Source organism: Erithacus rubecula (assembly GCF_903797595.1).
Source record: "Erithacus rubecula genome assembly, chromosome: 24".
NCBI classification, from domain to species: domain Eukaryota; kingdom Metazoa; phylum Chordata; class Aves; order Passeriformes; family Muscicapidae; genus Erithacus; species Erithacus rubecula.
In genome coordinates, this window is record NC_136676.1 from 1,336,863 (window position 1) to 1,358,973 (window position 22,111).

The 22,111-nt window shown below is 55.3% G+C and overlaps 1 protein-coding gene across 2 annotated transcripts; it reads right to left on the reverse strand.

The window, feature by feature from the left end:
- Positions 1 to 2,638: 2,638 nt before the first annotated feature.
- ALDH4A1 (aldehyde dehydrogenase 4 family member A1) lies at positions 2,639 to 21,311 on the reverse strand. Of its 2 annotated transcripts, XM_079326385.1 has the most exons (15): positions 21,055 to 21,311; positions 19,168 to 19,261; positions 18,882 to 18,974; positions 18,747 to 18,794; positions 18,301 to 18,456; positions 17,097 to 17,246; positions 15,920 to 15,994; positions 13,932 to 14,119; positions 11,753 to 11,826; positions 9,818 to 10,014; positions 9,175 to 9,222; positions 7,490 to 7,642; positions 5,260 to 5,381; positions 3,428 to 3,546; positions 2,639 to 2,843 (listed from the first exon to the last, which is right to left on the reverse strand). In XM_079326385.1, the coding sequence occupies exons 1-15, from the start codon at positions 21,087 to 21,089 to the stop codon at positions 2,731 to 2,733; spliced, it is 1,665 nt and encodes a 554-aa protein (XP_079182511.1). In that variant the 5' UTR covers positions 21,090 to 21,311; the 3' UTR covers positions 2,639 to 2,730. The 2 variants fall into 2 exon arrangements, with proteins under 2 accessions (XP_079182511.1, XP_079182512.1); XM_079326386.1 differs by lacking the exons at positions 2,639 to 2,843; positions 3,428 to 3,546; positions 5,260 to 5,381 and adding exons at positions 5,911 to 5,934; positions 6,001 to 6,056 and having other exon boundaries at positions 21,055 to 21,253.
- Positions 21,312 to 22,111: the final 800 nt, after the last annotated feature.

A 22,111-nucleotide genomic window follows, 5' to 3' on the forward strand; every position in this document is an offset into this window, starting at 1 on the left:
TTGGGGACAATCCCGGCGGTCAGGGTGGGGCTCTCTCCTCGCTGTGGGCGTTTGGGGTGGGTTTGGGGCTTTCTCTTCTCTCTGCCGGGGATTGGGATTCTCTCCTCCCTGCTGGGAGTTTGGGGTGGGTTTGGGATTCTCTCCTCCCTGCTGGGGGTTTGGGGCTCTCTCCCTGCTGGGAGTTTGGGGCCAGTTTGGGGTTTTCTCTCCTCCCTGCAGGGGTTTGGGGTGTTCTCCCCCATCCTGGGATTTGGGGCTTTCTCTCACTGACAGGGTTTGGGGTTGTCTCCTTGCTCATGGTTTGGGGTGGATTTGGGGCAGATTTGGGGTTCTCTCTCCTGCCTGCTGTGGGTTTGAGTTGGGTTTTCGGCTCTCTCTCCTCCCTGACAGGGTTTGGGGTGGGTTTTGGGGTCTCTCCTGCCCTCCCAGCAGGCAGAACCCAGATGTTTGGAGTGACACAGACGAGCACAAGGGAGAACAGTTTGAGCTGGAAGGGGGCAGGGCTGGATGGGATATTGGGATGGAATTGTTGCTGTGAGGATGGATAGGGCTGGATGGGATATTGGGATGGAATTGTTGCTGTGAGGGTGGGCAGGGCTGGATGGGATATTGGGATGGAATTGTTGCTGTGAGGATGGATAGGGCTGGATGGGATATTGGGATGGAATTGTTCCTGTGAGGATGGGCAGGGCTGGATGGGATATTGGGATGGAATTGTTCCTGTGAGGGTGGGCAGGGCTGGATGGGATATTGGGATGGAATTGTTCCTGTGAGGGTGGGCAGGGCTGGATGGGATATTGGGATGGAATTGTTCCTGTGAGGGTGGGCAGGGCTGGATGGGATTTTGGGATGGAATTGTTCCTGTGAGGGTGGGCAGGGCTGGATGGGATTTTGGGATGGAATTGTTCCTGTGAGGATGGGCAGGGCTGGCACAGGTACCCAGAGCAGCTGTGGCTCCCCTGGATCCCTGGCAGTGCCCAAGGCCAGGCTGGAACAACCTGGGACAGTGGCAGGTGTCCCTGCCAGGGCAGGGGTGACTCTGGATCAGCTTTAAGGTCCCTTCCCACCAAAACCATCCTGGGATTCTGGATGAGGCCCCTCATTTTTTCCTGCCTTCCTCTCCTCAAGCAGGAGAACATCCCACACAAATCCCAGATTCATCTAGCAGAAAATCCAAAGCTGGGTTGATTTTATTTAAATGCACCCAATGCCAACTCAGTCTGCTCTTTCTCTAACACCAACCTGGAGAAATAACTCATCAAAGCAACGCAGAGAGGCTTGACAATGATTTTATTGCACATTTTTCTAGCTGAGCCAGGATCCACAGGAGCTGCAGCCACTCCTCCCTGCCCTGCCCTGCCAGCTGCACACCTGCTAATGAGCTGCAATTAATGCTGGGGTCACAACAAACTCATCTGTGAGTCAGAGCTGGGCCTGGAGGAGGCAGGGCAGGTGCAGATCCCTGTTCCTGCAGGAACCACTGAGCCCTGCCTGGGGGACAGCCTAGGGGCAGGCCTGGCTTAAGGCAGGTTTAACTCCAAATTAAACTTGGTTTAAGGCCTGGTTTAACTCCAAATGTAACCTGGTTTAAGGCCTGGTTTAACTCCAAATGTAACCTGGTTTAAGGCAGGTTTAACTCCAAATGTAACCTGGTTTAAGGCCTGGTTTAACTCCAAATGTAACTTGGCTTAAGGCCTGGTTTAACTCCAAATTAAACCTGGTTTAAGGCCTGGTTTGACTCCAAATGTAACCTGGTTTAAGGCCTGGTTTAACTCCAAATTAAACCTGGTTTAAGGCCTGGTTTAAGGCAGGTTTAACTCCAAATGTAACCTGGTTTAAGGCAGGTTTAACTTCAAATGTAACCTGGTTTAAGGCCTGGTTTAAGGCAGGTTTAACTCCAAGTGTAACCTGGTTTAAGACCTGGTTTAAGGCCTGATGTTGGCAGCTGGCAGAGCCCTGGGGTGGGGTTGGGGGGCACAGCAGCTCCCCAGGATGGGAGGGAAGGTTCCCCCTGCTCCAACTCCTGCTCCCCAAACACCCAACAGCTCTGCCACTGCTCCCAGAGCACACAGGGATGGGACACCAGAGCCAGCCTGGCCTTGTCCCCAGGCACCAGGGGTGCTGCTGCTGCTGCCCTGAGCCCAGTTGGGGGTCCCAGGCAGGCTGAGGGCTCTGAGGGGTGGGATGAGCTGGGATGAGGCACTGGAGATCAGCCCCAGGCAGCTGAACTCTCCTGGCACCAGGCTCCTGCTGCCCTGCCCAGGTGGGGTGTGGGGGGCTCAGGGATGGGAACCAGCCTAACCCCTGACCTGGGGATTGTGGATGTCCCCAAATCCAGAGATCTGGGTGAAATGACAGGGACACTGATGTCATGTCCTGCTCTGACTCCTGCTCAGCCTCATGGGGATGGGAGAACTGGGAGGAAAAGGGAGCTGGGGTCCAGCTGTGCTTCTGCAGCCACCCCCTAATTAAGGCCTGACCTAATTAAGCATGCTCACACAGAATCACTGGGGCTGGTGAAGACCTTTAAGGTCACTCAATCCCACCCCTGCCACATTCACCACGGTGTCCCAGCGACCGAGCAAACCACCAGGACCTCCAACAATTACCATTTAATAACACTTGTTTGTTTTTTTCCTTTTTTTTTTTTTAAATAGCTCCTAAGCAGAGGAGGTTAGGGCTCAGCAGTGAGCGCAGGGAGGGGTGGCAGCTGTCCCCAGGTGTCCCTTGTCACTGCATGTAGGCGTAGCGCCAGTCCCGCAGCGGCACGTGCGTCTCCTTGATGGCCTGAGGGGACGTCCAGCGCAGCAGGTAGTGGGGACCCCCGGGCTTGTCATTGGTGCCTGACAATGACAGCGATGGACAAAGGGCTGGGGACACACCCAGGCTGGCAGGGACACACAGGGACACACCCAGGGCGGGAGGGACACACAGGGACACACAGGGACACAAGGGGTGGGAGGGACATGGAGGGACACAGAAAACAAGGGACATGGAGCACAGGAGGGACACAAGGGACTGGAGGGACAGAAGGGACACAGAACAAAGGTCACGGAGCACAGGAGGGACATGGAAGGACAAGGGGGACAGAAGGGACATGGAGTGACATGGGACAGGGACATGGAAGGACAAGGAGCACAGGAGGGACATGAAGGGTGGGGACACAGAAGGACAAGGGACATGGAGGATGGGAGGAACACAGAGCACAGGAGGGAAATAGAGGAATGGGGACATGGAGGGACAGATGGGACATGGAGGGAGGGACATGGGACAGGGATATGGAAGGACATGGAGCACAGGAGACAGAGAGGGATGAGGATGGGAGGGACAGGGAGGGTGGGGACACAAAGGACAGCAGAACAGGGCACACAGAGCAGAGCAGGGACACAGGAGGCTGGGAAGGGGCAGGCCAGAGCCCTGGTGTCACCTGAGATGCGGGAGCCCCCGAAGGGCTGCTGGGCCACCACGGCCCCCGTGCTCTTGTCGTTGATGTAGAAGTTGCCGGCGGCGTTGCGCAGCAGCCGGCGCGACTCCTCGATGGCAGCCCTGGGACAGGACAGGGACAGGACAGGGACAGGGACAGCCCTGAGCTCTGGGCTGCTGCACAGACACCAGAACTGGCCAGAAAGCAGCTTGTGTCCCCTGCAGAAGTTTGTGTCCCCAGAGGAGTTTGTGTCCCTCCAGAGGAGTTTGTGTCCCTAAAGAGGAGTTTGTGTCCCTAAAGAGGAGTTTGTGTCCCCTAGAGAAGAGTTTGTTTCCCTAGAGAGGAGTTTGTGTCCCCAGAGGAGTTTGTGTCCCCTCCAGAGGAGTTTGTGTCCCCAGAGGAGTTTGTGTCTCTAGAGAGGAGTTTGTGTCCCCTCCAGAGGAGTTTGGGTCCCTCCAGAGGAGTTTGTGTCCCCAGAGGAGTTTGTGTCCCCCAGAGGAGGGATCATTTTGGGTGATTCTGGGATCATTTTGGGTGATTTTGGGACCATTCTGTGATCATTTTGGATGATTTTGAGTGGTTCTGGGATCATTTTGGGTGATTCTCTAAGATCACATCACCCTTTTCATTCCTCCTGCTGAGTGTGTTCACTCCCACATACTTCAAACATTCCTCTGGGATAATTCCACTAAAAAAAAACCTTTTTCTGGGGGGGGCTAAGAAACCATTCCCAAACCATCCCTGTCCCTGCCAGGCCAGGCTGGAGCAGCCTGGGACAGTGGGAGGTGCCCCTGCCCTGCCAGGATCACCTTTAAGGTCCCTCTAGCCCAGAATTCTGGGATCATTTTGAGTGATTTTGGGACCATTCTGTGATCATTTTTGGTGATTATGGGTGGTTCTGGGATCATTTGGGGTGGTTCTGGGATCATTTGGGGTGATTCTGGGTGATTCTGGGATAATTTTGGGTGACTTTGGGTGATTCTGGGATAATTTTGAGTGATTTTAGGATAATTTTGTGTGACTCTTTAAGGTTACACCACCCTTTCCACTCCTCCTGCTGAGTGTGTTCACTCTCACATACTCCAAACATTCCTTTGGGATAATTCCACTAAAAAACCCTCTTTTTTTTTGGTTGGGGGGGGGGCTAAGAAACCACTCCCAAACCATCCCTGTCCCTGCCAGGCCAGGCTGGAGCAGCCTGGGACAGTGGGAGGTGTCCCTGCCCTGCCAGGATCACCTTTAAGGTCCCTCTAGCCCAGAATTCTGGGATCATTTGGGGTGATTCTGGGACCATTTTGGGTGATTCTGGGATCATTTTGGGTAAGTCTGAATGATTCTGGGATCATTTTGGGAGATTCTGGGTGATTTTGGGGGATTCTGGGATCATTTTGAGTGATTTTGGGACCATTCTGTGATCATTTTGGGTGATTATGGGTGGTTCTGGGATCATTTTGGGTGACTCTGGGATCATTCTGGGTGATTCTGGGATCATTCTGTGATCATTTTGGGTGGTTCTGGGATAATTTTGAGTGATTCTGGGATAATTATGTACGACTCTCTAAGATCACACCACCCTTTTCACTCCTCCTGCTGAGTGTGTTCACTCCCACATACTCCAAACATTCCTTTGGGATAATTCCACTAAAAAAATCCCTTTTTTCTGGTGGGGGGGGTGCTAAGAAACCACTCCCAAGCCATCCCTGTCCCTGCCAAAGCAGCAGCAGCTGGCTGGGAAATGCTCTTTGCTCCTCTGCAGAGAACAGGACCGTGGCTGAGCCCGGCTGCTCCCAGGGGAATTGGGGGATTTTGGGGATTTTGGGGATTTGGGGACTCACCTGTCCTGGGCGAAGATCGCCCCCGTGAGGCCGTAGGGGGTGGTGCTGTCGATGAGCTCCAGCACCTCCCGGTACTGATGGTCGGGGTACACGAACACGGCCAGGAGGGGCCCGAAGATCTCCTGGGAAAAGGGGAAATACAAAAAACCGTCAGGAGGGGCACCAAAAAAATCAATATACACGGCCAGGAGGGGCCCGAAGATCTCCTGGGAAAAGGGGAAATACAAAAAACCGTCAGGAGGGGCACCAAAAAAATCAATATACACTGTCAGGAGGGGCCCGAAGATCTCCTGGGAAAAGGGAAAATACAAAAAACCATCAGGAGGGGCACCAAGAATCAACATACACAGCCAGGAGGGGCCCAAAGATCTTCTGGGGAAAGGGGAGATACCAAAAACTGTCAGGATCAGCACCAAAAAACTACATACACTGTCAGGATGGGCACCAAAAAATCAACATAAAATGTCAAGATGGGCCCAAAAAATCAATATAAACCATCAGGATGGGCCCAAAAAATCAATATACACAGCCAGGAGGGGGGCCCGAAGATCTCCTGGGGACAGGGAGATACCAAAAACTGTCAGGATCAGCACCAAAAAACTACATACACTGTCAGGATGGGCACCAAAAAATCAACAGAAACGGTCAGGATGGGCACCAAAAAATCAATATACACTGTCAGGATGGGCACCAAAAATCAACATACACGGCCAGGAGGGGCCCTAAAAAATCAATATAAACCATCAGGATGGGCCCAAAAAATCAATATACACGGCCAGGAGGGGCCCGAAGATCTCCTGGGGAAAGGGGAATACCAAAAACTATCAGGAGGGGTACCAAAAAACAACATAAACTGTCAGGATTAGCCCCAGAAAATCAATATAAACTGTCAGGATGGGCCCGAAGATCTCCTGGGGAAAGGGAAATACCAAAAACTGTCAGGAGAGGCACCAAAAAAACCCACAAACTGTCAGGATGGGCCCAAAGATCTTCTGGAGTTCAGAAAATATCAAAAAATGTGAGGATGGGCACCAAAAAATCAACATAAACTGTCAGGATGGGCACCAAAAAATCTATATACATGGCCAGGAGGGGCCTGAAGATCTCCTGGGGACAGGGGAGTATAAAAACTGTCAGAAGGGGCACCAAAAAATCAATATACACTGTCAGGAGGGGCACCAAAAACAGTCAGGATGGGCCCAAAGATCTTCTGGAGTTCAGAAAATATCAAAAACTGTCAGGGTCAGCACCAAAAAACTACACACAACATCAGGATCAGCCCCAAAAAGTCAAGATAAACTGTCAGGAGGGGTCCAAAGATCTCCTGGGGACAGGGCAATATAAAAACTGTCAGGGTCAGCACCGAAAAATCAACATAAACTGTCAGGATGTGCCCTAAAAAATCAACATAAACTGTCAGGATCAGCCCCAAAGAAACCACAAACTGTCAGGATGGATCTGAAGATCTCCTGGAATTTAGAAAATACCAAAAACTGTCAGGATGGGCACCAAAAAAAATCAACATACACAGTCAGGAGGGGGCCCAAAGATCTCCTGAGAAAAGGGGAATATAAAAACTGTCAGGAGAAGCACCAAAAAACTACACACAGCATCAGGATCAGCCCCAAAAAATCAACATAAACTGTCAGGAGGGGCCCCAAAATCTCCGGGGAGTAGGGAAAATACAAAAAAAAGTCAGGATCAGCACCAAAAAAATCAACATACACTGTCAGGATTGGCCTGAAAAACCCACAGAAACTGTGAGGATCAACCCCAAAAAACAATATACCCCATCAGGATTGGCCCAAAAAATCTCCTGGGAGCCCAGAAAATATCACAGACCATCAGGATCAGCCCCAAAAATCCCATACACACCCCATGAGGATTGGCTCAAAGAATCTGTGAGCCCAAAGAACAGCACAAACCATCAGGACTGGCCCCAAAAAAACACCCATAGACCATGAGGATCAGCCCCAAATCCTCCCAGACTGGCCCCAAAATCCCCCAGACTGGCCCAACCCCGATGCAGGTACCCACCCCAGAGCAGGGATTTGGGATGGGGATCCCCCCCAGATCCCCCACACCTCTCTCATGATGGGGTCCCTGCAGGGTGTGGGGTCCCTGTAGGGATTTGGGGTTCCACCTCCCTCATGATGGGGTCCCGGGGGTCCCTGCAGGGATGTGGGATCCCCACAGGGTTTGGGATGCCTGCAGGGTTTTGGGGTCCCACCTCCCTCATGATGGGGTCCCGGGGGTCCGTGCTCTCCACGATGCAGGGCTCCACATAGAACCCCACGCTGTCGTCGCAGCCGCCGCCCGCCAGCAGCGCCAGGCTGGGGGAGCTGCGGGCGTGGTCCAGCCAGCGCCGGAGCCGGGAGAACGCCTGCGGGGGGACAGGGCTGGAACCGGGCTGGAACCGGGCTGGGACGGGGCTGGGATGGGGCTGGGATGGGGCTGGGATGGGGCTGGAACCGGGCTGGAACCGGGCTGGAACGGGGCTGGGATGGGGCTGGGATGGGGCTGGGATGGGGCTGGAACGGGGCTGGGATGGGGCTGGAACGGGGCTGGGATGGGGCTGGGATGGGGCTGGAACCGGGCTGGAACGGGGCTGGGATGGGGCTGGGATGGGGCTGGGATGGGGCTGGAACGGGGCTAGGATGGGGCTGGGATGGGGCTGGGATGGGGCTGGAACCGGGCTGGAACTGGGCTGGGACGGGGCTGGGACGGGGCTGGAACCGGGCTGGAACAGGGCTGGGACAGGGCTGGGACAGGGCTGGGGGAGCTGCGGGCATGCTGCAGCCAGCGCCGGGGCCGGGAGAACGCCTGCGGGAGGGCAGGGCTGGAACCGGGCTGGGACAGGGCTGGGATGAGGCTGGGATGGGGCTGGGATGGGGCTCGGGCTGGAACGGGGCTGGGACAGGGCTGGAACCGGGATGTGGCTGCAACGGGGCTGGAAAAGGGCTGGGGGTGTGGAACAGGGCTGGGGGTCTGGAACGGGGCTTGGGGTCTGGAACGGGGCTGGAATGAGGCTAGAACGGGGTCTGGGGCTGGAACGGGGCCTGGAATGGGGTTTGGGGTCTGGAACAGGGTTTGGGGTCTGGAACGGGGTCTGGGGATGTGGAATGGGGCTTGGGGTCTGGAATGGGGGTTTGGGTTTGGAACGGGGGTTTGGGGTCTGCAACGGGGTGTGGGGTCTGGAACGGGGTCTGGGGTCTGGAATAGGGCTTGGGGGTCTGGAACGGGGGTTTGGGGTCTGGAATGGGGGTTTGGGGTCTGGAACGGGGTCTGGGGTCTGGAACGGGGTCTGGGTCGGGGGTGACAGGATAACAATGGGTTTGGGGTCTGGAAAAGGGGTTTGGGGGTCATTGGGTGACAGGAAAAGTGGGTTTGGGACTCTGGAACAGGGTTTGGGTCAGGGGTGACAGGAAAAGAATGGGTTTGGGCTCTGGAAGAGGGCTTGGGGATTTAAAAGGGGATTTGGGGGTCTGAATGATGGTTTGAAGGTTTAAAAGGGGTTCTGGCAGTCTGGAAGGAGGTTTGGGGGTCTGAACGGGGATTTTGGGGGTCTGAATGGGAATTTTGGAGTTTGGGGAATCTGGAAGGGAGATTAGATCAGGGATGACAGGAAATGAGTGGGTTTGGGAACTCGGAAGATCTAGGGGTCTGGAAGAAGGTTTGGGGTTTAAAAGGGGGTTTGGGGGTCAAGGGGGTCTGGGGGCTCAATGGGGTGTGTTAAAGGGGTCTGGGGGCTCAAGGGCTCTGGGTCACTCCTCCCAGCACCTGCCGCTGCCGGTGCCCAGGCTCAGGAGGAGGGGCAGGGAATGCACACAGCCCCAGAGCCAGGACAGCGCCCCAGGGAAACCCCTCCCTTGCCACACCCAGCTCCCGCCCACCCCACCCGAGCTCCGAGCTCACCTTGGCATCGATCACCGCCGAGAAGAACGTCCCGAAGTCCTGGGTGGGCTGGGGGGGCAGAAATGGGGGTGAGAGCACAGCCCGCACCCCAGAGCTCCCCAAAAACCCTCCCCGTGTGCAGAGCCCGCACAAGGTAATTCCCAATCACACCAGGAGCCGGGGAAGAAAAACCGCGTTCAATGGGAATGAGCAGCCGGCCCCGGATCCCCCGATCCCATCAGGATCCCACCGTGCCCCGAGCTCAGCTCACACCCACACCCACTCTGATCCCACTGTGCCCCCAGATCACACCCACACACCCACTCTGATCCCACTGTGCCCCCCCAGATCACACCCACACACCCACTCTGATCCCACTGTGCCCCCCTGCTCACACCCACACACCCACTCTGATCCCACTGTGCCCAACTCACACCCACACACCCACTCTGATCCCACTGTGCCCCCAGATCACACCCACACACCCACTCTGATCCCACTGTGCACCCCCAGCTCACACTCACACTCCCCCTGCTCCCCCTGCTCTCACTCACACTCACTCCCCTGCTCCCCCTGCTCTCACTCACACTCACTCCCCTGCTCCCTCTCTCACTCACACTCACACTCCCCCTCTCACTCACACTCCCACTCCCCTCTCACTCACGTCTCCCACTCGGATCTGGCCGTGCCCGTGCAGCAGCTGCTCCCGGATCTGCGGCCAGAGCGATCGGGGCGCGTAGAGCCGCGAGCAGGCCGAGCACTTCTGCCCGCCGAACTCGAACGCCGAGCGCAGCGTGGCGTTCACCGCGCTGCTCACATCGGCCGAGACGTGCACCAGGTGGAAATTCTTCCCTCCGCACTCTGAGGGCAGAGGGAGAGGGAGAGGGAAGGGGAAAGGGGGAATGGGGAATGGGGAAGGGGAAATGGGGAATGGGGAAGGGGAAAGGGAGAAGTGGAAAGGGAAAAGGGAAAAGGGAAAAGGGAAAGGGAAGGGGAAAGGGGAAAGGGGAAAGGGAAAAGGGAAAAGGGAAAAGGGAGAAAAGGGAAAAAGGGAAAAGGGAAAAGGGAAAAGGGAAAAGGGAAAAGGGAAAAGGGAAAAGGGGAAAAGGGAAAAGGGAAGGGGAAAGGGAAGGGGAAAGGGAAGGGGAAAGGGAAGGGGAAAGGGAAGGGGAAAGGGGATTACGGAAAAGGGGGAATGGGGAAAGGGAAAGGGGAAAGGGAGAAGGTAGAAGGGAAAAGGGAGAAGGGGAAAAGGGGAAAAGGGGAAAAGGGAAAAAGGGGAAAAGAGGAAAAGGGGAAAAGGGGAATGGGGAAAGGGAGAAGGGACAGAGAGTTGATGAACTGGGCACAGAATGTGCACAGTGCTCTCCCAGCCTGGTGGGGAAATGGTGCCTCGGGATTTTGGGGGCTTGATGTAATCCTGCAGTTCTTTCTAATACATATACATTATCTAATGTATATATTTTATATATATATGAACACACACACGTATATATTACATATATATAATATATATTATATACATAATATCTATAATATATTATAGATACAATGTAATTTATTATATATTACATTATGTTATGTTACATTATATATATATGATATGTGCAATATCTATTATAATATATTACAATATCTATTATAATATAATACATAATATATACATATTATAAATTATAATATATAATGTATTACATAGTATATAATTATATAATGTTATATAAAATACTGCACTATATTATATATAATATGTATATAATATATATAATAACATATATTATTATGTAATCCATATTATACTATTTTGTATATTATATATATCAAACAATATATTATATGTTATATATTACACATTATATATCATATACTCTCTAATATATATTATAGACTAGGTAGCATATATTGTGTATTGTTTATTATATAATATATATGTTATATTAATATATATAATATATAACACATATATATGTTATATGTTATATATTTATTATCTATGAAAAATATCTAGAGGATATAACTCTAAACCCCACACACAGTGTCAGTGCTGCTCTCCCAGTTTGGTCACACACAGCAATTCCTCTCTGGGCTGGGAATCAAGGACCCCTCACTGCCTCAGGCCCCCAGAAATGGAAACTAAAGGGAGTTTTGGGGGCAGCAAACTTGGGGTAAATGACTTCATTATCTGAAGCTGTAATTGGAGGATTAACCCCTAGTCTGCCAATGGACCAAACATAAAAATATGAAAACCTGTGACCCATGGTCCATTTTTGGGTGTAACCCCTGGGAGGCTTCATCTGCCCAAAATGCACCTGAAGGCCCTTCAGTAAATTCACTTTTTATTCCCTTAGTTTAGTTCTGTTTTCAGGCATCCCCAAATGGGATCAGCACAGGGAGAGCTGGGACACCACCCTGGAGCAGGCAGAAAAACTCATGGCAAAGGAACCAACCTCAACTGTGGCACTCCAAAATCCCTAAAACCCCATCCCATGCCACTGCCACAACTCTGAGTGTTTCTCCAGAGATTTCCTGCTCCCTCAGCCCCAGGGATGGGAATTCTGCAGCCCAAAAAGGCCCAAAAAGGAGGAGGAGGGGCTGGTACCTCCTGCCAGGCGAGGGAAGTTGCGGTAGCGATCCAGGTTTTCTGAGACCTGCTTCCAGAGGTGCTTGAAGGTGCTGGAAAGGAGAGAGGGGCTGGGCAGGGCAGCCTGGCAGGTGAAAAATCCCCCCCTTAGTGGGAAACACCCAAAAAAAGGGATGTCTTGATGGGGAATCTCCAAAAAAGGGATGCCCTGGTTTAAAAAACCCAAAAAAAAGGGGTGCCCTAATGGAAATCCCATAAAAATGGGAGGCCCTGATGGAAATCCCATAAAAAAGGGAGGCCCTGATGCAAACTCCCCCAAAAAAATGGATGCCCTACAAAGGGAAGAGGGACTGAGAGCATAGATATCCAAAAAATGGGGTGCCCTGATGGGAAATCCCCCAAAAATGGGATGCCCTGATGGGAAGCCCTCCAAAAAAAGTGATGCCATGATGGAATTACCCCCAAAAAAAGGGATGCCCTGATGGGAAATCTCCCCCCAAAAATGGATCCCCTGGTAAAAAAATCCCCCCCATAAAAGGATGCCCTAATGGAAAACCCTCCAAAAAGGGATGCCTTGACGAAAAACACCCCCTCCCAAAAAAAAACCAGGGATGCCCTTATAAAAAATTCCCCAAAAATGGGATGCCCTGATGGGAAATCTCCCCCAGAAAGGGATGCCCTGGTAAAAAAAAAAAAAAAAAAGGGATACCCTGATGGAAATCCCCCCAAAAAGGGATGCCCTGCACAGGGAAGTGGGACTGGGAGCACAGGTATCAAAGTCTCCACACAGCCCCACTGCTTTAAGAATAAACTGTTGCAGGGAAGAGCACAGAGGGAGCATCCAGAAGTTTCTGTGCCTCCCCTTTCCCCCTTCCCTTCAGGCCTCACTGTGACAAACCCTCGGCTGGAAAACAATAAAAATGGAAATGGCCTGGCAGCAGGAGTGAGCACAGACACGGAGCTGTGAGTGCCCTGCCCTGCCCCAGCTCACCCGAGCGTGGCCTCGCCCTGCAGGGGGCTGACAGCCCTGCTGGGACCCCTCAGCACCTCTGGGAGCCCCTGGGACACAGCCAGAGCCTGGGGACAAACCCAGCTGGGAGCAAACCCAGCTGGGAGCAAACTCACCTGGGGACAAACCCACCTGGGTACAAACCCACCAAACCCACCTGGGGACAAACCCACCTGGGAGCAAACCCAGCTGGGAGCAAACTCACCTGGGGACAAACCCACCTGGGGAACAAACCCAGCTGGGAGCAAACCCACCAAACCCACCTGGGGACAAACCCAGCTGGGAGCAAACCCACCTGGGGAACAAATCCACCTGGGGAACAAACCCATTTAGGGTACAAACCCATTTACGGTACAAATCCACCTAGGGTACAAACCCACCAAACCCACCTGGGGAGCAAACCCATTTAAGGTACAAACCCCTTTAGGGTACAAATCCACCTAGGGTACAAACCCACCTAGGGTACAAACTCACCAAAACCCACCTGGGGTACAAACCCATTCTGGGGCACAAACCCATTTAGGGCACAAACCTATGTGGGGTACAATTTGGAGTACAAACCCACCTGAGTACAAACCTACCTGGGGTACAATCCCATTTAGGGTACAAACCCATTTAGGGTACAATCCCACTGGGGTACAAACCCATTTGTGACACAAACCCATTTAGGGCACAAATCCACTGGGGTACAAACCTATTTAGGGTACAAACCCATTTAGGGTACAAACCCATTTGGGGTACAATCCCATTTAGGATACAAACCCATTTGGGTACAATCCCATTTAGGGTACAAGTCCATTTGGGTACAAACCCACCCAGAGCACCCCTGGAAATGCCACTGCCCCTCTGGCTGCTCCTGTGCCCCAAGCTCATCCCCAGAGCTAAAACCAGCCCCAGAACCCAGCTCAGCCCCTTTCTGTCCCCTCTTTTAACCCCTTATTTCTCTATAACCCTGCAGCCCCTCCCAGTGCCAGCCTGGCTGTGCAGGGGCACCAGGGCAGCTCCAGCCCACTGCCCATCCCCTGCCCATCCCCCAACCCAGTCCCCTGCCCATCCCCCTGCCCAGCCCCTGCCCATCCCCTGCCCAGCCCCAGCCCATCCCCCTGCCCAGCCCCTGCCCATCCCACAGCCTATCCCCCAGCCCCTGCCCATCCCCTGCCCATCCCCCAGCCCCTGCCCAGCACCCACGGCACGCTGCCCGTGAAGTTGAGGCCGCAGAAGTGCTCGGAGCTGGTGACAGTGTCCCCGAACTCGGGCCCGTCCGAGGGCACGAACTGCACCACGTTGGGGGGCAGCCCCGCCTCCAGCAGGACCCTGTAGACGGCGTAGCTGGAGAGCAGGGCGGTGTCACTGGGCTTCCACAGCACCACGTTCCCCTGGGGAGAGCTGCTGTCAGCAGGGCTCAGTCCTGCTCGAGTGGCCCGGGGCTGCCCGGCTGATATTCACAGCCTGCCTTCGTCTTCTGTGCTCCCCCTGCTCCTCACACACATTTACTGCCCTGCATCCATTGTATCAGTGACTCCTTTCCCCTGTACTCTTCACACATTTATCTGTAGTCTATTGAATTAATGACTCCTTTTCCCAACACCCTGTACTCTTCACACATATATTTCTAGTCCATTGTGTTAGTGACTCCTTTTCCCAGGACACAGGTGCTCCTGGTGTCACCAGTGCAGCCACCAGCTCTGGCAGGGCCCAGCAGGGCAGGGAAACCAAATCCTGCCTGGATTAACCAGGCACAAGGGGCTGGAAAACTCCACTGGTGACACCTGATCCCCCTGGCCCTGAGTCACTGACCCCCAGTGTCCCTGTCACACAGACAGGGGGGTCACAGCCCTGGGGAGGGCAGGACAGGAGCTTTGGACTCATCTGCTTTCCAGGGATTTGCTGAGCAGGAAAAGCTCAGCCTGGGCACTGCAAATATGGAGAGAAACGAGCCACACCCTGCAGAACCCAGGCCAGGCTGGACACTGCAATCCCAAATCAGAGTCATTCCTGATGCCAAGGAATTCCCACTCCCAGGATTTCTGCATTTCTCCCCATGTCTGATGGAAGCACTGGGCTCTCATTAACATCCCCCTACTGAGCAGTTGTCTCCTGACTCTAATTCAGGTGCCCCCTGCTGCTGAGCTGCTCCAGGCTCTTGTGCTGCTGCCTTCTGCTCCCAGCCCAGGGGATTCCATCACAACATCCCACTGGGAACTCACTGTCACACGGGGCAGGGGGAGCTGGGTGAGCCAGGGGATGTCCCAGATTGTCACTCAGAGCTGCCAGCACTGGTTTGTCCCCTCCCAGCAGGGTCACCTGCCCTGGGGTGCAGGTTTCCCAAAGCCAAGGCTCTCCCTGGATCCTGGCCTGGGAGGAAGGGACCTCTCACCCCAGGAATTTCCCAGCTCCATGGTGGCTTCACCCTCTCCCTGACCCCCCATTTCTACACAAGTGACAGCTTCAAGTGCTTCACTCAAATATGGCTTTCAGTGTGATGTTCCCAAATTAAAAGCTCCTCCAGCCTCTTTGGGGTCAGCAGGAAATCTGAGCCTAATTAGCAAAGAATCACAGACAATTATTTGTTTAGCTTTCTTTCTCAGTGCAACAATAAATTAATTATTCCTGGCCCTAATTCACCAGGTTATTACTGTAATAATAACAACAGGTGGATCCTGTGCTCCAGTGCTCCATGGGACACAAGTGGGAATGTACAGAAATGCTTTTTACCAAATACTTGGAGTTTTTGGGGATATTTTTTCACACCTTCTGGCCTCTCCTGCCTACCAGTTTGGTGCTGAACAGCAGAGCCAGGGCCTGTCCTTGCCCTTCTCAGCCCTAACACACCCACTGCACCCAAAAGTGTCATCCCACAGGAATTTGAGCAGCTACAAACTGGTTACACTTTCATGTCCCAACAGCACCCAGAGCCCAGGCAGGAAATCCAACCCTGCTGTTTATTCCCAGATCCCAAACCCAGGCCCCAGGTGTGTCTGTGGAACAGCCCCAGGGAGGTTCAGCTCCCTCCTTGCCCAGCCCAGCTGAACCTGAGGGCTGGGATCCTCTTCCAGCCTTTCCCTGGACTGTCCTGTCCCCCTGGACTGCCCTCCATCCTGTCCCCCTGTTCTCCCACCCTGTCCACCTGTCCTGTCCCCCTGCCCTGTTTCCCTGTCCCCTGTCCCCAGACTCACCATCAGTGCTGGAGCCCCCGCCAGGTTCCCCCCGATGGCCGTGAAGTTGAACGGTGACACTGCAGCCACAAACCCCTGTGGAGGGACAGGAGAGGCACAGGAGCAGGGACAGGGACAGGGACAGGAGCAGGAGAAGGGACAGGGACAGGGGCAGAAGAAGGGACAGGAGCAGGGACAGGAGCAGGAGAAGGGACAGGGACAGGGATGAAGAGAAGGGACAGGGATGGAGAGAAGGGACAGGGACAGGGGGAAGGGACGGGGGGAAAGGACAGGGTGGGGACAGGAAAAGAGACAGGAGCAGGGGCAGGGACAGGAGCAGACACAGAAGAAGGTACAGGGGCAGGCACAGGGACGGGAGGAGGCACAGGGGCAGGGATAGGGGGAGGGACAGGGACGGCAGGGATGGGAGCAGGGACAGGGACAGGGCAGGGATGGGAGCAGGGACAGGAGAAGGCACAGGAGAAGGCACAGGAGCAGGGATAGGGGGAGGGACAGGGGCAGGGATGGGAGAAGGGGCAGGGACAGGGACAGGGACAGGAGAAGGCACAGGAGCAGGGGCAGGGACAGGGGGAGGGACAGGGCAGGCAGGGCAGGGCAGGGCAGGGCAGGGCAGGGCAGGGATGGGATGGGATGGGATGGGATGGGATGGGATGGGATGGGATGGGATGGGATGGGATGGGATGGGATGGGATGGGATGGGATGGGATGGGATGGGATGGGATGGGATGGGATGGGATGGGATGGGATGGGATGGGATGGGATGGGATGGGATGGGATGGGAGCAGGGACAGGGGCAGGGGCAGGGGCAGGGCAGGCAGGGCAGGGTAGGGATGGGATGGGAGAAGGGACAGGAGCAGGGACAGGAGCAGGGACAGGACAGGGACAGGAGCAGGGACAGGGCAGGGACAGGAGCAGGGACAGGGACAGGGACAGTAGCAGGGACAGGGACAGGAGCAGGGGCAGGGACAGGAGCAGGGACAGGAGCAGGGACAGGAGCAGGGGCAGGAGCAGGGACAGGGACAGGGACAGGGACAGGAGCAGGGACAGGAGCAGGGACAGGGCAGGGACAGGAGCAGGGACAGTAGCAGGGACAGGGACAGGAGCAGGGACAGGGACAGGGGCAGGGACAGGGACAGGAGCAGGGACAGGAGCAGGGGCAGGGCAGGGCAGGGCTGACCTCCAGGCCGCGGTACACCATGGCGTTGGTGCTGCTGCCCGTGCTCAGCGGCTGGCTCTGCTCCAGCTCCAGCGCGTACTTGGCGTTGAAGCGGAAGAAGTCGATGAGCTCGGCTGCGGCGTCGATCTCAGCCTGGATCACGGTCTTGCCCTGCAGGGAGAAGCTCCAGGCCGTGAGGGGAAGGGGGAATGCAGCAGTGCTGCAGAGCTGATGGGGGAAGCCCCTCCCAGGCTCAGTTCTCAAAGATGGAGCCACCTGCACAGCCTGGTGCTGATCCTGCTGCCCAGAGCGGGGATCACCCTGTGTCCCCCCTGAGCTGGGTGGGTGTGACCAGAAACGTGAATTCTGTCACCATTTGTTAACCCAGCTGGGGCAGTGACCCTGATCTCCTGGCACATATTCTCTGCTAATGGGCCATCTTTAAACCAGCTGGGCAATGATCTTTATCTTTCCACAGCCCATCCTCCCTCCAGGAGATATCTCCTGTTCATGGGCCAGGTGTTAAAAACAGCTGGGGCAATCATCTTAATCCTTTTCACAGCCCATCCTCCCTCCAGGAAGATATCATCTGCTGCTGGCCTGTTGAGTCCCAGTGCATGACTGATAAAATTACATCATCCCAATGGGAGATGCTCCAGCCAGGGGAGGAGCCAAGCCTTTCCTACCCTGATAAAAACTGAGATTTTGGACACCAAGGGACCTTCTTTCCACTGGATTCCAGAGGAAAGCCAGACCTTTCCACATCATCCCTGCACCTTCAGAGGAAACTGCACCTTCTCCAGGAGCACTGCTCCAGCTGAACCACATCTGCCACTGCAGGAGGATGCAGCCACCATTGAATGGGACTGTGCCACCACCCTGACTGACTGATGGGTGTCAGCTTGGATTCTGACTCTGGCAGGGTTTTGGGATTGTTCTGTGTAATACTGTATTTCTATTTTAATTTTCCTAGTAAAGAACTGTTATTCCTATTCCCATATCTTTCCCTGAGAGCCCCTTAATTTCAAAATTATAATAATTTGGAGGGAGGGGGTTTACATTCTCCATTTCAAAGAGAATCTTCTGCCTTTATTGGCAGACACCTGCCCTCCAAATACAGGGGACCACTCTGTGCCCCCTCACAGAGCACCCCCACCCATCCTCACTGCCAAAACCACCCTGGCAGCCTTCCTGCCCTGCTCCCCCAGCCTCTCCTGCCCCCTACCTGCCCAATCATGGTCTTGGCCAGCACTTCTGCTCGCCGTGGGCCACTCAGCATGTCAGCTGCCTTCAGGAAGATCTGTGCCCGGTCCTGCACAGGTTTCAGGTCCCATTCCTTCCTGGCTGCCAAGGCAGCATTAATGGCTTTGTTAATGAGCTCCTGTGGAGGCAAAAGGGGAAAGGCAGCAAGAGAAACCTCTCCAGGTTCCTCTCCACCAGCAGGTCACAGGGGAAAGTGAGAGGTCACCCTCCCCAGGCACAAATCAGTAGTGCCATCACAGCCCCGAATCTGCAGCTCCTGGTGTGGGTTTGCTCCAGGATCCCTGGGGCTTGGAAAGGCTCCTGGAGCCTCCCTGCTCACCAAATGTTTTTCACATGCTAAACCCAGTCCAAGTGCTGCTGCTTCCCCCCAAAGCAGCCAGGAGAGGGGGGACAGAGAGCTGCACTCACCTTGCTGGCATAGCAGAACTTGGCCACCTTGTGTTTATGGTTAAAGGGCTGGGAAGAGAAGAAAAGGCTCTGTAGGAACAGCCCCAGGATCCTCCTGCAGAGCCCCCCCATCTAATGAGAATTGCCCTGACTCACCGAGAGCTGGTACCTCACCGTGGGTGTCCACACCTCCTCCCCCCCGATCACACACGGGATCTCCTCGGTCTTGTCCTTCAGCTCAGCGAGGGCCTGCAAGGGAGAGCACGGTGGGGCAGCCCCCACCCCCGCAGTGCCCGCCCTCCCTCCCTCCCAGGGGCAGAGGGAGCTGGGAACAGGCTCCGGCCATGGGGACACGGCTGTCCCCACAGGCGAGGAGCAGGAGCTGGGCAGGATGGGGTTGTCACTTCCAGCCCTAAAAATCCCAAAACCCGGGCACTGGTACCTTCTGGAGCGCCGCTCGCTCGGGGCTCCCTGGTTTGAACTCCAGGATGGGCTCGTTGGTCACCTGGAGGGCGGGGCGGTGCTGCCATCGCCGCCTGCGACACGAGCAGCACAGGGACCGCTGCAATTGTCCCTTCCCAGCACAGGGACCCTGCAACTGTCCCTTCCCAGCACAGGGACCGCTGCAATTGTCCCTTCCCAGCACAGGGACCCTGCAACTGTCCCTTCCCAGCACAGGGACCGCTGCAATTGTCCCTTCCCGGGACAGGGACCGCTGCAATTGTCCCTTCCCAGCACAGAAACTCTGCAACTGTCCCTCCTTCCCCAGCACCGCAGGGTCACTTCAATCCTGGGGTCACCTCAATCCCAGGGACACCTCAATCCCGGGAAGAACTCACTCCCGGGGTCACCTCAATTAAAGAGATCACCACAATCTCTGGATCACCTCAGTCTCGGGGCCACCTGGATCTCGGAGTCACCTCAATCCCGGGGACACCTCAATCCCAGGATACCTCAATCCTGGGACACCTCAATCCCGGGGATACCTCAATCCTGATGACACCTCAATCCTGGGACACCTCAATCCCGGGGATACCTCAATCCTAGGACACCTCAATCCTGATGACACCTCAATCCCGGGGATACCTCAATCCTGATGACACCTCAATCCCGGGGACACCTCAATCCTGATGACACCTCAATCCCGGGGTCACCTCAACCCCGAGCTGCCCTCCCAAGCAGCCCCTGCTCCATCCCTCCCGCTGCATGGCGATGCAGAGCCGGGAGCCGAGCCCGGAGCTCGCCCCCAGCCCAGGACCCTTCTCCGGGCTCGGGAAAAAGCGCTGAGAAAAGCATTTTTAGGGGACGAGGCACAGGATCGATCGGAGCCGCTCCAGCACCGCAACGCTCCGCTGGCTCCTGCCAAAGTCCGAGGGACAAAAGGCGGGAGGGCACCCGAGTGCCCCGGACAGCCGGACACTGGCAGCTGGCCAGCCCCGGTCACAGCCGGGGACAGCGCCCGCAAAACGGGGAGTGGAGAAAAGGGGGAGAACGGGGGGAAACGGGGATAACGGGGAAAAAAGGAGCGGGAAAGAAAGGGAAAAGGAAAGGGAAAGGGAAGGGAAAGGGAAGGGAAAGGGAAGGGGAAAGTAGGGGGAAAGAGGGGGAAACGAAGGGGAAAAGAAAGGGAAAGGAGGGGGAAAGAAAGGGAAAAGGAAAGGAAAGGGTAAGAAAGGGAAAAGGAAAGGGAAAAGAGGGGGAAAGGAAGAGAAAAGGAGAGGGAAAGAAAGGGAAAAGAAAGGGGAAGAGAAGGGGAAAGGAGGGGGAAAAGAGCAGGAAAGGAAGGAGGAACGAGGGGGAAAGGAGGGGGAAAGAAAGGGAAAAGGAAAGGGAAAATAGGGGGAACGAAGGGGAAATGAGGGGGAAAGGGTGGAAAACGAGGGGGAAAGGGGGAAAAGGAAAGTAAAAAGGGGAAGGCAGGGAAAAAGAGGGAGGAAAAAAGAGAAAACTAGGAGAAAATGAGAAGATAAGGGGGAAAGGGGGGATAGCAAAGGAGGAAAAGCAGGAGGAAGCAGTGGAAACAGGTTATAATAAGGGGTAAACTTGGGAAAACGGGTAAAAACAGGGCGGGAAGCGGAAAGTGAGGGAAACAAGTGCAGAAAAAGGCGGAAAGAGGAAAACAAGGGGAATGAAGGGGTGGCAGTGCCTGCAGCTGGCAGAGGGAAGGGAAGGGAAGGGAAGGGAAGGGAAGGGAAGGGAAGGGAAGGGAAGGGAAGGGAAGGGAAGGGAAGGGAAGGGAAGGGAAGGGAAGGGAAGGGAAGGGAAGGGAAGGGAAGGGAAGGGAAGGGAAGGGAAGGGAAGGGAAGGGAAGGGAAGGTCCCACACGCACCCGCAGTCCCTCAGCACCCGCAGCCGCCGCCACATCCCGGCCCCGCCGCGCTCCCGGCCCGCGGCCGCCACCACCCACCGCGAGGGGGGGGGGACCGGCGGGGACGGGGGGAGTCACAAGCATTGGTTAATTAATAAACGAATAAATTAATAAAACCCCAGCGGCGGCGGTCTGCAGGAGAGGCCTCTCGCCCATCGCTCGCTGTGGGTGAGGTGCGGGCCGTGTCTCCCCCCCCGCGGGGTGCCCGTGGGGTGCCCCCAGCAGCGCGTCCCCCCCACGCGCGGTGATGGTTGCGCCCGGAGCGGGGGGCGGTGGCGCGCGCGGCACGTGGGAGGGGGCGGGGCGCGGGAAGGAGCCAAGAATCGTTTCAAAAAGGGAAATTCGGGAAAAACAACAACAAAAGCGGCCCGGACAGAGCGAGAGGCTAAGGCTGCCCGAGGAGCTGGGCAGGGAGAAAGGGAAAAGCAACCGAGAGTCCCTTTGGGCACTGAGAATTGCCAAAAACGGGCGATTCTAACCCACGGGTGGGGCACGGGGCCAGGAGGGGGCTGGGGTGTCCAGGGGGATTTTCATTAACAAGGACACTCCTGTTTCAGGAGCAGCAGCTGAAGGACCCCAATTTTCAGGGGAGTTTGGGCTATTTTAGAACCCCAAATCACCTGGGCTGGGCAGATTTTGGGAAATGAGGAGGGTCCCTCCCTCCTCGGACCCCAAATCCTTTTGCTTTAGAGGCGTTTCCCACGCCAAGAATGAACACGCGGAGCCGTTCAGCCAGGAGTTTGGTATTTATTTGATAGGTTTTTTTGTGTTTTTCCTCATCACCAGAGAGCGACTGGGACCTGTTTCGTGGGCAGCTCCTGCCCCTGGGTCCGGCAGCAGCCGGGCAGGACGGAGGGATGGACAGGGCTGGACACCACGGAGAGCCGCTGGGAGGGGGCGGCGGGGTCGGTTTTGGCACTAAAAAAAGGGAAATTGGAGCAAATCCACCGAGTTCAGAGGAGGGCAGGCAGTTCTGGCTCTGGCTGAGGGAGTTCTCGGGGCTCCTCCGGCCCTGCTT